Raw genomic sequence first — 16228 nt, 5'->3', positions numbered from 1 at the left:
AAACAATTTCGAAAAGAGCTAGACAACAACCAAATTAAAATAACAATGAGGAACATTTTTCGGGAAGTGCAAAAATATTATCTACAAGTTTTAGTCCATTTTCATGAATTTTGGAACGCTAATAAATACATTGTATTTTGAAAATACAATAAAAAAATTTTACCTGTCAGTTCTATAATGAATTAAGGAAATTATCAAACTTTTGAACCAACATATCTATCTAATTTCATATTTTTTCCCCAACAGTTTAGATACATGTTCACTTTTCCGTGGAAAATTAAGGTAGATTTCTTATACTACATAGGTATAATTTGTAGATGCTATTTGAATTATGTTTTGTTTCAAACTAAAAGAATCGGCAAGACAATGCATATATATATATAGTTTATATCTCTGACATTGGTCAGATATCAACGATTTTTCATCGTTGAAACAACGGTTTTTTTTTTCGACCATATTTCAACGTTGAAAGATCAACCTTATTTCAACGTTGAAACAACGTTGATTTTCGAAAACATCTGTTCGTTGAGAGTTCGACGTTGAATTAACGTTGGATCAACGTTGTTTTATGACCTGACCATATTTCAACCATATTTCAACGTTGAAATGACGTCGTGTGCCCGCTGGGAGTGTATAATGCTCGTTTCTGTATGATGGTATGAAATAAATTTAATTTAGATATAAATGAAAAAAAAGAGCTTATTTTCGCATATAAAAAGTTATATTCTTTAGCAATTTTGACAAATGTTAATAATAATCGCTATTCACTTCTTAATTGCTAGAATAAAATAATTTATTTTTGCTTTTTAAGTGTCTAATGATCGTATCTATATAACGATATAAAATAAATTTAAATAAGATACAAAAGTAAAAAAAATTATGGCTTATTTTCGTACTTCCTATCCATATTTATTTATCTTTTATGGGCATTTAATTGCTTTAATTGCTTTAAAAATTGCTTTAAAAATTAATTAATGTTCATTTTATAGGTGTTTTTTCATGTCCTGCCCTGTTGTCCAATTATATGTATAATAACATTTGTTGTCATTTTTGCTATGTAAATAAATAAAACATAAATAAAAAGAATTATTTGAAATTCTTGGTTATTCTTGGTTATTAATGAAAACTGGTCCGTTATGGTATGGGCCGTTTTGGTTACGGACCGTCATGAAGTTGGGCCGGTTTGACCCGTCACCCCTGTCTCGATACCGTATACCGGTAAATAACATGCAACTAAGCAAGCGTTAGTAGACGTAGACGAACGAAAGTATGGCAAATGTTGCCGAAAACGAGTTGAATTTTCTTCCCTATATTTATGATATAATTAAATGGTACAACAACATTTAATTTACTAATCATTCTATAGTATAGATAAGATTTAGCTTAGCAAAAAGTTCATTCGCTAGCAGGACGACCCATTTCGACCCCCTCCCACCCCCCGCCACAAGAGAAATTATTCGACCCAAAGACATTTCAACCCCAACTCCTAGGATATTTCGACTGCATTCTATCAACAGCTTTCATCCAACCGTGGATTTCCGACTATAACTGGGCAGCGCTGGCGGAGAAACAGTTGTTAAAGAAATGATATGTTACAAAAGTTAATCCTTTAGCCATGATCAGACTAAAAGAGAATTTGATCAATCACAGTTTGCTATATAATTACACTTTAAAGGTCACTTTGTGAGAACAGCAAAAAAGACTTTCTTTGAATAACTTACCTGAGTTAACTATATTTTTATAACTAATACATGTTATAAAATGCTTGAAAAAATAACTGAAATAAGTTACATAACTTGAAACAGTTACACCCCTGACTGACAAACTCATCTAATTGTACATCATTCTGAGTATTATTCGTACAATCAAGCATGGAAATTTTCCCCTTCGATGAAATAAGGTTAGGAGAATTGGCAATGACCTTTGAATGAAACTGTCAGAAGTTTTGGAACTGAAAATTTGGTATTTTAAAAAATAATTGCATTGTACTTGGTTTCTTTGTAAGCAGCTACACACTTTCTATGATAGCCATTTAATAAATGTGGATTAAAGACAGATTACATGTTTTTTATGCATTTTGCCTTCTTTGTTTACGAAATACCATGTGCTTATTATGTTAACACAATTAAGTGACGTCAGAACTCTCGTGTGGACTAGCAGCGCATGTAACTGACAGAGGCATGAAGATATAGAAAGGCACAAAGATATAGGAATTGGGGATATACTTCCAAAATTTACGTGGAAACTTTTTACTTAAACTGCAAAATTTTCCTTTCTCATTATCATAAAAATTTTTCCATTTAGCATATTTCTTCTCATTGCAGAAATTAATTCTACATGTTAGAAAATACATTTTTAGCTCGACTATTCATAGAATAGTGAGCTATTGGACTCGCCCATGCGTCGGCGTCCGCGTCGGCGTCCGCGTCCCAATTTTGGTTAAGGTTTTGTATGTAAGCTGGTATCTCAGTAACCACTTGTGGGAATGGATTGAAACTTCACACACTTATTCACTGTGACAAACTGACTTACATTGCACAGGTTCCATAACTCTATTTTGCTTTTTTACAAAATTATGCCCCTTTTTCGACTTAGAAATTTTTGGTTAAGGTTTTGTATGTAAGCTGGTAACTCAGTAACCACTTGTGGGAATGGATTGAAACTTCACACACTTATTCACTGTGATGAACTGATCTACATTGCACAGGTTCCATAACTCTATTTTGCTTTTTTACAAAATTATGCCCCTTTTTCGACTTAGAAATTTTTGGTTAAGGTTTTGTATGTAAGCTGGTATCTCAGTACTTACTAATGGGAATGGATTGAAACTTCACATACTTGTTCACTGTCATGATCTGACATGCACGAAGCAGGTCCCATAACTCTACTCTCTTTTTTTTTTTCAAAATTATGCCCCTTTTTCGACTTAGCAGTTTTTGGTTAAATTTTTGTATGTAATCTGATATCTCAGTATCCACTAATTGGAATGGATTGAAACTTCACACACTTGTTCACTGTCATGATTTAACATGCACTGTGAAGGTCCCATAACTCTACTTGGCATTTTTACAAAATTATGCCCCTTTGACTTAGCAGTTTTTTGTTAAGTTTTTGTATGTAAGCTGGTATCTCAGTATCCACAAATTGGAAAGGATTGAAACTTCACACACTTGTTCACTGTCATGATATGACATGCAGTACAGAGGTTCAATACCTCTACTTTGCATTTTACAAAATTATGTCCCTTTTTCAACTTTTGTATTCATTCAATTGACAAGGCTGTTGAATAGTCGAGCGTTGCTGTCCTCCGACAGCTCTTGTTTTTTCATCCGTTTTATCTGAATTAAATTGACGTTTAGCATCACAAAACTCAGCTTTAGCCCGACAACAACTTTCGCCAAACCATAATACTTTGTGCTTTCTTTTCTTAGATTTATTTGAAAAGGATTTACCAAAAGACTGGAAAGACAAGTCATAGTAAATACACTTGTAAGCTTTGATATACAGTCAATACATTGATTAATGTCATAATTACCAGATGATAGTTTGCAGGTTGCATCATCAGATAATGACTTTACTATTAACATAATCTAAAAACCCATCTGTTTCGACATGTCCCAAACAATTAATTTTTCCAAACTCACAACAATTGACATCAAGACACTTTTCGCTGCATCTCATAGAAAAAGTTACTGGACAGTGATCTGAAAATTCAGATAAATCCAAAACACACCTGTCATAAACATATTTATAACCGTCAACAGTCATGAGTGCAGATTAAATTTAATCAACCAAGCTTTCTACTGCCAGGCCTACATGTATTTCTGATTTTTCCATGGTAGGTACAATTACCTACCTCGAGGCGACCATTTAATATTACTAAATTATTTCCTTTACAAAGATTTAGTAACTTTGACCCAAAATTATTCACATGATTGTCACGATTTTTTTGCACAGGTAGGCTGGCCACCTGATCAGTTGTATATATGGTAAATCAACAAACCTATCTAAATGTGTCAGGCACGTAACCTTAAGGGCATGCTCATGCGTGAATTCAGGTCACCAGTCAGGTACGCAATACCAAGGTCACTATATTTCCTTATATCATTAGTTACTCATGCATTCAAACAAGTCTGTTTCATATAAATCTGAATTTGCATTTCAGTAAACAGAAGAGTCTTCAGGTGAAAGCAGTTTGGTAATTGTTCATGTTCGCCATATTTGACATGTATGTTTAATGGTTGTACATACCCAGGTGACGCCATTGTATTATAATCCATATTATGCACTGAATTAATCACAAATGATCGCTTCTCAGGCTGATTTCCAGTCCCATTGTACGGAGAAGAAAGCATCCACTTTTAGTTATTTTTCTAAGATTTTTGGTATTTGAACACATAATACAGGTCCGTTTCACCCAAAAACTAATCACGAATTGTCAGCAGATGGAAACACAAGCACTAAGCGAAGTAAAATCCAAAATATTCCCATTAGAATTATTTTATAATTTTTCACATTCCTTTTCTTATTTTAAAAAAGTGTGCGCCATATTTTCACGCATGCGCATAATTAATGATAAAGTTATTAGTGTATCTGTGTTTTCCGGACTTCTAACGAGACCACTTTAATGTCCAAAGATTAAGTCTTTCAACGACCACACAATAGACAATATTAACAAGAGTTAACATGCGCCATTGATTAATTAATGAGGTGATAAAGGATTGAAATGTCTTTGGAGTCGAAATGTCCAAGGAAATTCAATTTTGGGGTCGAAGTGTCTTGGAATAGAAATGTCTTCGGGTCGAAATGTGTAGCATTCGGTTCTTTCTAGGAATTTGCCAGCCTAGGGGTCTGGTAACTGGAGTGGAGGCATTGGTCGAGAGGGCTAAGACAGGTCTATGATTTTGTCATTTTTACAGATATTCTGTAAATATAATTATAGACAATCCTTTTAAAATTAAAGATTTTTCAGTGTATATATTTACAGACTGGATATATATGAAATTTGTAAAAATTAAAACCACAGGATTAAACATAAAGATTTTAAAACTGCATGGATAAAATTAATGTAGGTTATGCCCCTTTTTAACTTAGATTTTTTTGTTAAAATTTTTGATAAAGTCAGATATCTCAGTTACTATTACAGCTTTTGAGTTTGAAACTAAAATAGTTATAAACTATCAAAATCTACACCAGGAGAAACAATTCCCATAACTCTGATTTGAATTTTGACAGAATTATGCCCCTTTTTAACTTAGAATTTTTTGTTAAAGTTTTTGATAAAGTCAAGTATCTCTGTTACTGTCAAAGCTTTTGATTTGAAACTTAAAATACTTGCTTACCATCAAAGTCTACACCAGGAAAAACAATCCCCACAACTCTGATTTGAATTTTGACAGTATTATGTCCCTTTTTAGCTTAGAATTTTTGTTAAAATTTTTGATAATTTAAAGTCAAATATCTCAGTTACTATTAAAGCTTTTGACTTGAAACTCAAAATAGTTATTTCCTATTAAAGTCTACACCAGGAGACTCAATTCCCATAACTCTGGTTTGAATTTTGACAGAGTTGTGCCCCTTTTTAACTTGGATTTTTTTGTACTGGCAAAGCTCTAATTCAGAGACAAGCATTGAGAAAAGTCGAGCGCACTGTCTTACGAACAGCTCTTGTTTCTATGCATGTAACAAGTGAAACATTCCATTTTAACCTGCGGTTTTGATTTAAATTGTAACTTTTACAAATTTCATATACCCGGTCTGTAAATTAATAGACTGAAAAATCTTTACATTTATGGATTGTCAGTATAATTACGGAATGTCTGTAAAAACGACAAAATCCTGGACTGGTAAGACGCTTTCCTACAGAGGTAAAAGCCCTGGGTTTGATTCCTAGCTACTCCCACTGGGATGTGTTCTTGGTCAAGGCACTTTATCACTATATTAGATAATTGTTTTTAACCTTTTTAGCTCGACTATTCGAAGAATAAGTAGAGCTATCCTACTCACCACAGTGTCTGCATCGGCGTCACACCTTGGTTAAGTTTTTCGTACCAGTCCACATTTTGACAAAGTCTTTTGAGATAAAACTTTGAAACTTTCAACACTTGTTTACCATCACCATGGCCAGTTATAGGCAAGAGCACATAACTCCATCAGGTATTATGGCTGAATTATGGCCCCTTTTGACTTAGAAATCATGGTTAAGTTTTTCGTACCAGTTCATATTTTGACAAAGTCTTAAAATTTGAGATAAAGCTTTGAAACCCCTATTGACTTTGGGGTCACCAGGTCAAAGGTTAAGGTCACCAGGTCAAAGGTGAAGGCGCTGCGGGGGCATTTGTCACCATTAGTGACAGCTCTTGTTTTTAGCTCACCTGAGCCAAAGTCTCATGGTGAGCTTTTGTGACCGCTCAATGTCCGTCGTGTGTCGTGTGTTAGTCAACATTTTCTAAAAAAAATTTCTTCTTGAAAACCACTGGGCAGAATTACACCAAACTTCACAGGAATGATCTTTGGATGGCCCCCTTTCAAAATTATTCAAAGAATTGAATTCCATGCGGAACTCAGGTTGCCATGGCAACCGAAAGGAAAAACTTTAAAAATCTTCTTCTCAAAAACCAGAAGCCCTAGAGCTTAGATATTTGGTATGAAGCATTGCCTAGTGGACCTCTAGCAAATTGGTTCAAATCATGACCCCAGGATCAAAATTGACCCCGCCCCAGGGGTCACTTGATTTTACATAGGAAAATATTAAGAAATCTTCTTCTCAAAAACCAGAAGGCCTAGAGCTTAGATATTTGACATGTAGCATTGCCTAATGGACCTCTACTAAATTTGTTCAAATCATTACCCCAGGGTCAAAATTGACCCGGCCCCAGGGGTCTCTTGATTTTACATAGGAAAATCTTCAAATATTTTCTAAAAATAAACCAGAAGGCCTAGGGCTTAGATATTTCAGATGTAGCATTGCCTAGTGGACCTCTACAAAATTTGTTCAAATCATGACCCTCGGGGTCAAAATTTACCCCACCTGAGGGGTCACTTGATTTTACATAGGAAAATCTTCAAAAATTTTCTAAATATAAACCTGAGAAGGCCTAGAGCTTAGATATTTCACATGTAGCATTGCCTAGTGGAACTCTACAAATTTGTTCAAATCATGACCCCCGGGGTCAAAATTGATCTCGGCCAAGGGGTCACTTGATTTTACATAGGAAAATCTTCAAAAATTTTCTAAAAATTAACCAGAAGGCATAGATCTTAGATATTTGACACGTAGCATTGCCTAGTAGACTTCTACAAAAAATTTTCAAATCATGACCCCCGAGGTCAAATTGACCCCGCCCCATGGAGTTACTTGATTGTACATAGAAAAATCTTCAAAATTTTCTAAAAATAAACCAGAAGGCCTAGAGCTTAGATATTTGACATGTAGCATTGCCTTGTGGACCTCTGCAAAATTTGTTCAATCATGACCCCGCCCGAGGGGTCACTTGATTTTACATAGGAAAATCTTCAAAAAATTTCTAAAAATAAACCAGAAGGCTTAGTTATTAGATATTTGACATGTAGCATTTCCTAGTGGACCTCTACAAAAAATTTTCAAATCATGACCCCCGGGATCACTTGATTTTACATAGGAAAATCTTCAAAAAATTTCTAAAAATAAACCAGAAGGCCTAGATCTAAGATTTTTGACATGTAGCATTGCCTAGTAGACTTCTACAAAATTTGATCAAATCATGACCCCCGGGGTCAAATTAACCCCGCCCCATGGGGTTACTTGATTGTACACAGAAAAATCTTCAAAATTTTCTAAAAATAAACCAGAAGGCCTAGAGCTTAGATATTTGACATGTAGCATTGCCTAGTGGACCTCTACAAAACCGGTTCAAATCTTGACCCCCAAGGGTCAAATTGACCCAGCCGCAGGAGTTACTTGATTGTACATAGGGAAATCTTCATAAATTTGCTAAAAATGAACCAGAAGGCTTAGTTCTTAGATATTTGATATGTAACATTGCCTAGTAGACTTCTACAAACTTTGTTCAAATCATGACCTCTGGGGTAAAATTGGCCCCGCCCCAGGGGTTACTTGATTGTACATCAGAAAATTTTCCAAATAATTTCTAAAAGTTATCAGTTTGACATTTGAAACATGTAGCTCATATTACTCAGGTGAGCGATCCAGGGTCATCATGACCCTCTTGTCTTCAAAATCCCCTTCTTTTCCCACAAAGGTATTGTTAATACGCAAATGAAGAAAAAATCGTCAGCATAAAATCTATTCACAGTATTCAAAACATCGATACCTTGACAAGGTGAAAGTTGCTATCATTTATATGCCACGGGAATGGTAGAACATGCTGAAATTTGAGCTTATACACTTGCAGTCTCTACAAGCACAATCACACTTTTGAGGCTTCCCTAAATACAAGACTGACGTCATAAATTGCTTCGACATTTACTGTACAAGTATCTACGAAGTAAGAACAGAATGTTTCAGTTATCTTCAGCAATTTTAGCTTGCCAAACAGAGTGATAAAACCAGGAATATGTCCGCAAACTGGAATATATAACTGAAACATTTTGTCTGTGGAGACTTTAATATTCTCTGTAAATCAAAATAAATTATAGGCTCAGTCTTGTATGTAGAGAATATGCATGCTTAGATCACCTTGTCAATGCATATGAAACTGTGACTGAATTTTTGTTCATCAATTTTTATCCCCCGCCGATGAAATCGGGAGGGGGGTATTGAAATGGCGTTGTCCGTCCGTCATGTCCGTGCATCCTGGCGTCCGTCCACAGCCATTTCTCAGTAACTGTCAGGTAGAATTTCATGAAACTTGAAATAAACATGCACGAACATACTGGGATGATGCCCGTCAAGTTTTTTTTTTGACTGGTCAATTTTCTTTAGAGTTATTGCCCTTGATTTAATAAAAAATGCCCAAAAATGTCCGTCCACAGCCATTTCTCAGTAACTATTAAACAGAATTTCATAACACTTGAAATAAACATACACCAACATACTGCAATGATACCCGTCAAGTTTTTTTTTTGATTGGTCAATTTCCCTTAGAGTTATTGCCCTTGATTTAATGAAAAATCCACGTCTGCAGCCATTTCTCAGTAACAAGCTGGTAGAATTTCATGAAACTCGAAATAAATTTGAACCAACATACTTTGATGATGCCTGTCATTTTTTTTTTCTAATTGGTCAATTTTTTTTAGAGTTTTTGCCCTTTAATTGTTTAAAAATCTACAGATTTGTACATAACAAACCAAACAATTGGTAGAATTTCATTTAACTTCTTTCATTCTTTTCCATGAACATTTATTATAAACATGTGAAGTTGTGTGCTCACACCTGGTCACCACCTTGCCTTGGTCACCCCCGCCCCCCCCAAAAAAAAATCAATCCTTTTTATTTTATTTTTTCAAACCTGCCATGAATATTTATCAACATGCTAAGTTGTACTGCTCCCCAACCTCACACTTCCACCAAGTCATCTCCACCACCTCAAGCATGTATCACCCCCCCCCCCCCCGATGTTTTGTACCCTCACCCAGTCGACCCCCCCCCCCCCCCCCCCCCCCCCCCCCCACACACACCAAAAAAAAAAATTGTCATTTTCTGTTAGATTGATTTTGACTAATGAAATTATTTGCCTCTAAAGTAACGTCCTTTACTTTTTGCCGGATATATTGTTTTTCCATTCCTCACCACAAACCCTTTCGGCGGGGGATACCAATTCATCAAATTTGTTTGTTTTTCATGTTTTAATGTATCAACAGTACAATTGTGTGAAAAAAGGGATTTTTGTAAAAAAAAAAAAATGCACCAGACTTAAGGTAGTTCTGCACGTTTGGATCGAAATTATTTCTACAATGTAGAATTTGATTAAACACTGATTTTTCAAAACTTCAGAATATACCTAGAAAATTAAGCAAATAAAAAAGATAGGGTCGTGTGCCTGATTTTTTGCTAGACTGATTTGAAAAATAGGGACCTCACACAATATTTCATAATGGGAGTCTATGGGAAAATCATAACTTTCATAACATTTTCGCGAACAGAAATTTTTCTACAATGTAGATTTTGATGAAACTTCTCACAGTTGTAAATAAATACATGGCCTATAATTTGATGAAATAAAATGTATAGGTCCGTGTGCTTATTTTTGAGATATTTGACCATGATTAAAGTTAACCGGACATTTCACGCTAATTTTAAGACGTTATTTTGAATTATTTAACGTGTGATATGTTTTAATATCATATTTTGACTTTACAAATATAGCAACAGTGCCATTGTAATATATTTACTCACAGGTTGCAATTTATTCATAAAATGATTTTCATTTCCGTACGCCGAATCCAGTCTTTATTCTGCGTTTTCCGGAAAAATGGCATTACGCCATCACTTCCGGTTTATCAAACATGCAGAACTACCTTAAGTTTGGATTGAAACGATATTCATTTCATGGGAAATAATGTACATGTACTTATTTATCCATAAACAAGTTTTTTTTCAATTTGTATGGTTTTGGACGAACATACCTGGAATTTTTTACATTACGCATGTGCATACTGTGCGTAATGGGCGCTATGCCCTTGCTGTGACCTGAACTCAAAAAATAAATAAGTTAATGTTCAGTAAATAACATGAATAATCAGACTTATTATCAGGTTAAAAACATTGTATCTATATATATTGGAAAATGGTTACTTCTGAATGAAACTCTGTTCTCTTATTCAGTATTGAAAGAGATTCAAGAGATGTTAACCAGAAAATGCTTGATTTCCGTAACCAGTTACTTAAAGCCAGAGAATGTGTTGAAAAAATGCCAGGGATCCAATATAGCAGACAGGACCAGCTTAAACAGATTGATATCCTTCAGCAGCAACTGACAACAAAAACACAGCTCATCCAGAAGTACAAGTCCATGCAAACATTTGATTTGTCTTCTCAGACACCTATGCAGCAATAGCTACAGATTGTAAATACTTGAAAACGAAAACATTTTGCTTGATCCATTTGCAATAATCAGAAATTGACTGAAAGATATTTAGAGAAGAGTGTCTGCTGGAGTAAGCATTCTTTCAGGTTAGATAATTATTTGACTGAGTATTTAACAGAAGTTTTGAATGTTCATTGATAGTTTGATATATAGTGAATCTGTAATCTGGACCATTGAAGATAATGGAGGAAGATAATGACATGCATCCAATATTCACTACAGATCCAGAGGAATGGATGCAGTATGTTTACAAAAAGGTATTGTTTATACCATTACTTCTAAAGGGAATATCATTAGCTTTTAACCCTTAACCTAATAAATTTCTATAATGAACTTTTCCTCCTTTCACAATTTGGACAATACCATTAACTGTTAAAAGGTGTGTTTACCAAAAAGATACTGACTGAATAGCAAACAGTGCAGATCTGTGACACATTTCTAGTAGATATTATGAATTAACAAATTTGTACATGTTGTACAGAATGCTTGAAGCAAACTCATCACTAGCTGAATTTTCTTTATGCCTGGACAACAGTTTCAGTTTGGAGCTGATGGTTTAAGCAAATTTTGAAATATGCCTTTTACATGGCTATCACTGATGGCCAAGTTCGTACCAGTAAAATCATAAATGTAATATCGACTCGTTATGAAAAATTGTGATAGTTTGTTAAATCATTGAAATATTAAATGAAACAGTCCCAAGTAAAACTTCAGAACTGTAGCTTTACATTAAATTTTGTGAACTGCACATTTAAATGGTATAAGGCATTTAGAAGTTCAAACGTGGAACATTTGTATATTTAACAAAACTCGTTTTTCTAGTAATTTGGTTAAAATTTTGTTTCCGATATAAAAGAACAAACCAGTGCACTTCACAGTTAGTTCCAGTAATTTTGAAAGCTGGAAGCATGTGTCAAGTGCAAATTGGTATATCAAACTGTACTGGTAGCTGATGGAATTCTGTTCAGTTGAGAATAAAAAATTTTTTATCGAAGGCCTAAATAATTTCATGTTATATATTTCTGTTTGTAAATGGCTTTATAGTAATTAATGTATTGAGTTTGCAATATTCTATCTGTTCTTTCAGTGGTCTCTTCCTATAAGCCAGCTGTTAATTAATACAGTAGTAAATTGATGAATTAATAAATAAATTAATCAATTGAAATCTGATGAAAATTGATACTGTGAAATCATTTAAATTCGCTGACATGAAATTTCGCGCAAACGTGAAAAAGGACTGTTTCACGCGGGCTTTAATTCGCGCATTTTCAATCTTAGTAATGAAAAATATAATTAAAAAATAATAATAAAGCGGTCTTAAATTCGCGCATCGGTCCTAGCGCGAAATACGCGAAAATTCGTCCTACGCGAATAAAAATGATTTCACAGTAACTCATAAATGTGATTGTTGCTTTGACTGCAGATAAGAGTTTACAGATATTGTACAGATTAATCTGACCCAACTTTACCCAAGTAAAGAGGAAAACAAAATTTATTTGTCAGAAATATGATATTCTCTGTGCTTTACTTTTTGCTAAACTTTTCGTTTTAATACATTACAGGTCAGTATTTTATTGGATAATGGTGAAGAATGCTGTGGTTACGTCTACACTGTAGATCCCGTCTCGGAGACCTTTGTAATCGTCAATTTCACAGAAGATGACAAGACAAAAATACAGCTTGTCCTCAAACACGCTGTAACCTCTGTTACAGTTCTTAGTGAAGATGTTGAACTGTTTAAACAGAAACTAGACAACTTGTTCAGACCTAAAGGTCAGGAAAGTTTAACAGATGAAGATTTAAAAAGGAGACAAAACCTTGTCAAATCTTGGCTGTTGAAAAATCGACTGCCAGTGGAGATGAATGGTGAATTATTGAGTGTTGCTGAAGCTCTGGTGATACAGCCACCATATGAACCAGAAAACTGTGTCAGTACTAATGAAATAATTCTTGGTAAAATACAGGGACTGATTAAAAACATGCCTGCTGATCAAGACCAGTGGTGAAGTGTAATATACTAAAAGATTGTTACAAATTATGAATAACAAGCCTTTTCAAACCAGAATCTTCTTTGCTATAATGAAATAAATGTGTATTGGAGATGAATAGATGATGAATTCAGTGAATAAACGTCCACAGTAAAAAATATCTGGCATTAATGGCCTACTGTTTTTTCTGACTATTTACCTGAAAATGCAATGAATATGGAAGAACTTTTCTAACTTATTAATGTCTACATATTAAATACATTCATTTTGTAACTTTGTAGTAAAAAAAAAAGAAGATTTAATTGATGTGTGATTTGTAACTTTTTTAACTCACCTGAGCCAAAGGCTCATGGTGAGCTTTTCAAGCCTTTTGTGACCACTCAATGTCCGTTGTATAAAATTTTTTTTAAAAATCTTCTTGTTCAAAACCACATGGCCTAGGGCTTTGATATTTGGTATGTAGCATCATCTAGTGGTCCTCTACAAAGATTGTTCAAATTATCCCCCTAGGATCAAACATGGCCCTGCCCCGGGGGTCACATGGTTTATATAGACTTATATAGGGAAAACTTTGAATATCTTCTTGTACAAAACCACACGGCCTAGGGCTAAGCTTTGATATTTGGTATGTAGCATCATCTAGTGATCCTCTACCAAGATTGTTCAAATTGCCCCCCTAAGGTCAAATATGGCCTCGCCCTGGGGGGCCCAAGTTTTACATAGACTCATATAGGAAAAAAAACTTAAAAAATCTTCTTGTCTGAAACCGCAATACTTAGACCTTTGATATTTGGGTTGTAGCATTATCTCATGGTCCTCAACCAAAATTGTTCAAATTGTACCCCTTGGAAGAAAAGAGGTCCTGCCCTGGGGGTCCCAAGTTTTATATAGATTTATATAGGAAAAATCTTTAAAAATCTTCTTGTATGAGACCATACCACCTAGGATTTTGATATCTGGTATGATGCATTGTCTAGTAGTCCTCTACCAAAATTGTTCAAATTATGCCCCTTGGGTTAAAAGAGGTCCCACCCTGGGGCCACTTAGTTATTATATGCATTACATAGAAAAAAATACTTAAAAATCATATGATCCTATTTCCAATACTGTTTAATTATAATTACTTGGTGACCCCAAGTAATATGATGTCACTTGACTGTGACCTTGACCTACTTTCTTGCTTTCTAAGATACAGCCTTGAAATTTTGATGACATACACAGTTTTGCACACAAATAGTAAAACTGAATTTCATTGACCATGAATGTGACCTACTGACTTATTAATATTTTAGCGTCAGTTTGCCATTTGAAATATGTGGCTCATATTACTCAGGTGAGCGATTCAGGGTCATCATGCCCCTCTTGTTTTAAATGAAAGTATTGCATTCATCATTGATAGTATTAAGAATACTAAATTGAATGAATATAATTTATGCATTAGCACTTTAATTCACAAAATAAGTAATTTTTAGCCAACAGAATTCTACGAAAATCGACCGAACGTTATTTAAAAGGAGGTTTTCAGTTCAGTAATGTAAATCAATGTTCATTTAGAAAAATTTGTTTTTGGTTACTAGGACTCAGCCTTAACTTTAAAGAGCAATTACCAATATAGCAACTTCAGTTATCATTTTTACTTGCCTGAACCAAATTCCATTGACATCATGTAAGTAACAATGGATGTGAATGATATAAGAGGATCTGTAATCATGATGATAGTCTCAAGTCTACCTCAAAAGAAATGTGCATACATTTTTTTACCTGCCTGAGCCAGTCATTGGTTTAGGGTCAAGTACACCAGAAGTCATCGACACTAAGGTCATGAACCCAATGGGCCTCGAACCCACGACCCCTTGATTGAGCGGCCATCACCTTATCCACTAGACCACCGCTCCCCTGCTGTGGTGTTGGTTAAAGTTGTGTGATGAGGTTGTCAGTTTTAGTACATCTGAATTACCGGTACCTATTATCATCAGCAAACTTCATGTTAGGGTCGGTCTCTGTAGAATCAAAAGACATTTTTTTGACTAGAGCATTGATATACTGGTAATTATTGCCCTAAGGTCAAAAATGGCTATGCCTCTGTGTGTGACATGTACTTACTATAGGCTAATATATTAGAAACTTTGAAAATCTTCTCTGAAGCAATAGTTTTTGCCACCATTTTCCACTGAAAAATCATTGGAAAAATTGGAGTATTGGAACAAGCCTCTTTGAGTGGGAACTGATGGAAAACATTGAAAAAATAGAGGATGAGAAACCCTATTGATGTATAAACTTTTGTAAGTATGTCTGCAGGTACTTTAAAACAGCACAAAACCCACTGAACAGTGTTTATTGTAAGGAATGTTCTTGTAACATCTTTTTACTTAACAGTTCTAGTAAACTTCTACCTTTAATACCAAATAATTTTCTCTTATCTAAGCATATTCACTTCAAGAATGTTTAAGTCTAATGAGCAAAGTTGAATTAAGTGCTTTAATAATCTCATGAAAATGATGTGAATTATTTGACAGTTTAAAAAGGAAAAATTACATAAGCTGCTCTAATGATTATATTCCTTTCTTTCATTATTTATTTCATATCATGTTTCAAACACATGCAGTGATGGTATACACCTCATGGACTTGATGGCAAATGGTGGAAAACAGTGGCATTCTCCATGCTGGTTGGTGGAGATATATCTATGGCAAACAGTGGCATTTAGAGAAAAACAGTGGCATATTTTACACTGATTGCCACAACAGTTATGGTGGCAAATAGTGGAAAATTTAGTGGCAAATGGTGAAATACGTTCCAATTCTCCACTGATAGTGGCATTCAATGGAAAACAATGGCAGTTTTTACATCAATATGTGACAGTGGCAAACAGTGAAAAACTTTAATGGCAAATAGTGAAAAATGTTCCAATACTCCACTGATACTGGCATTTGATGGAAAATGGTGGACAATTTTGAATGGCCTTTCCTTCCTCTATTTTTTCAATGTTTTCCATCAGTTTCCACTCAAAGAGGCTTGTTCCAATACTCCACTGTTTTCCAATGACTTTTCAGTGGAAAATGGTGGCTAGAGCCTTGATATTTGGCATGTACTGTCAACCATAATTGGTCAAAATATTGCCCTAAGTTCAAAAATGTGTGTGACATGTACATGTATATGATATAGGCTAACATAGAAGAATCCTATCTCTGTACTTGTACCATTATGTGACAC

General features: G+C 34.6%; 2 protein-coding genes across 2 annotated transcripts; both read left to right on the top strand.

Annotated features, from left to right (window-relative positions):
* Nucleotides 1–1201: 1201 nt before the first annotated feature.
* Nucleotides 1202–11009, top strand: LOC123563611 (mediator of RNA polymerase II transcription subunit 9-like). Its single transcript, XM_045356494.2, has 2 exons — nt 1202–1331; nt 10766–11009. Exons 1-2 carry the CDS (start codon nt 1270–1272, stop codon nt 10995–10997), a joined length of 294 nt encoding a protein of 97 aa, XP_045212429.2. The 5' UTR covers nt 1202–1269; the 3' UTR covers nt 10998–11009.
* Nucleotides 11010–11144: 135 nt separating this feature from the next.
* LOC123563610 (gem-associated protein 6-like) lies at nt 11145–13321 on the top strand. Its single transcript, XM_045356493.2, has 2 exons — nt 11145–11284; nt 12590–13321. Exons 1-2 carry the CDS (start codon nt 11210–11212, stop codon nt 13031–13033), a joined length of 519 nt encoding a protein of 172 aa, XP_045212428.2. The 5' UTR covers nt 11145–11209; the 3' UTR covers nt 13034–13321.
* The last annotated feature ends 2907 nt before the right edge of the window (nt 13322–16228 follow it).

This window comes from Mercenaria mercenaria, chromosome 2 (assembly GCF_021730395.1).
Source record: "Mercenaria mercenaria strain notata chromosome 2, MADL_Memer_1, whole genome shotgun sequence".
NCBI lineage: Eukaryota > Metazoa > Mollusca > Bivalvia > Venerida > Veneridae > Mercenaria > Mercenaria mercenaria.
This window is presented reverse-complemented; position numbering and strand designations above follow the sequence as displayed.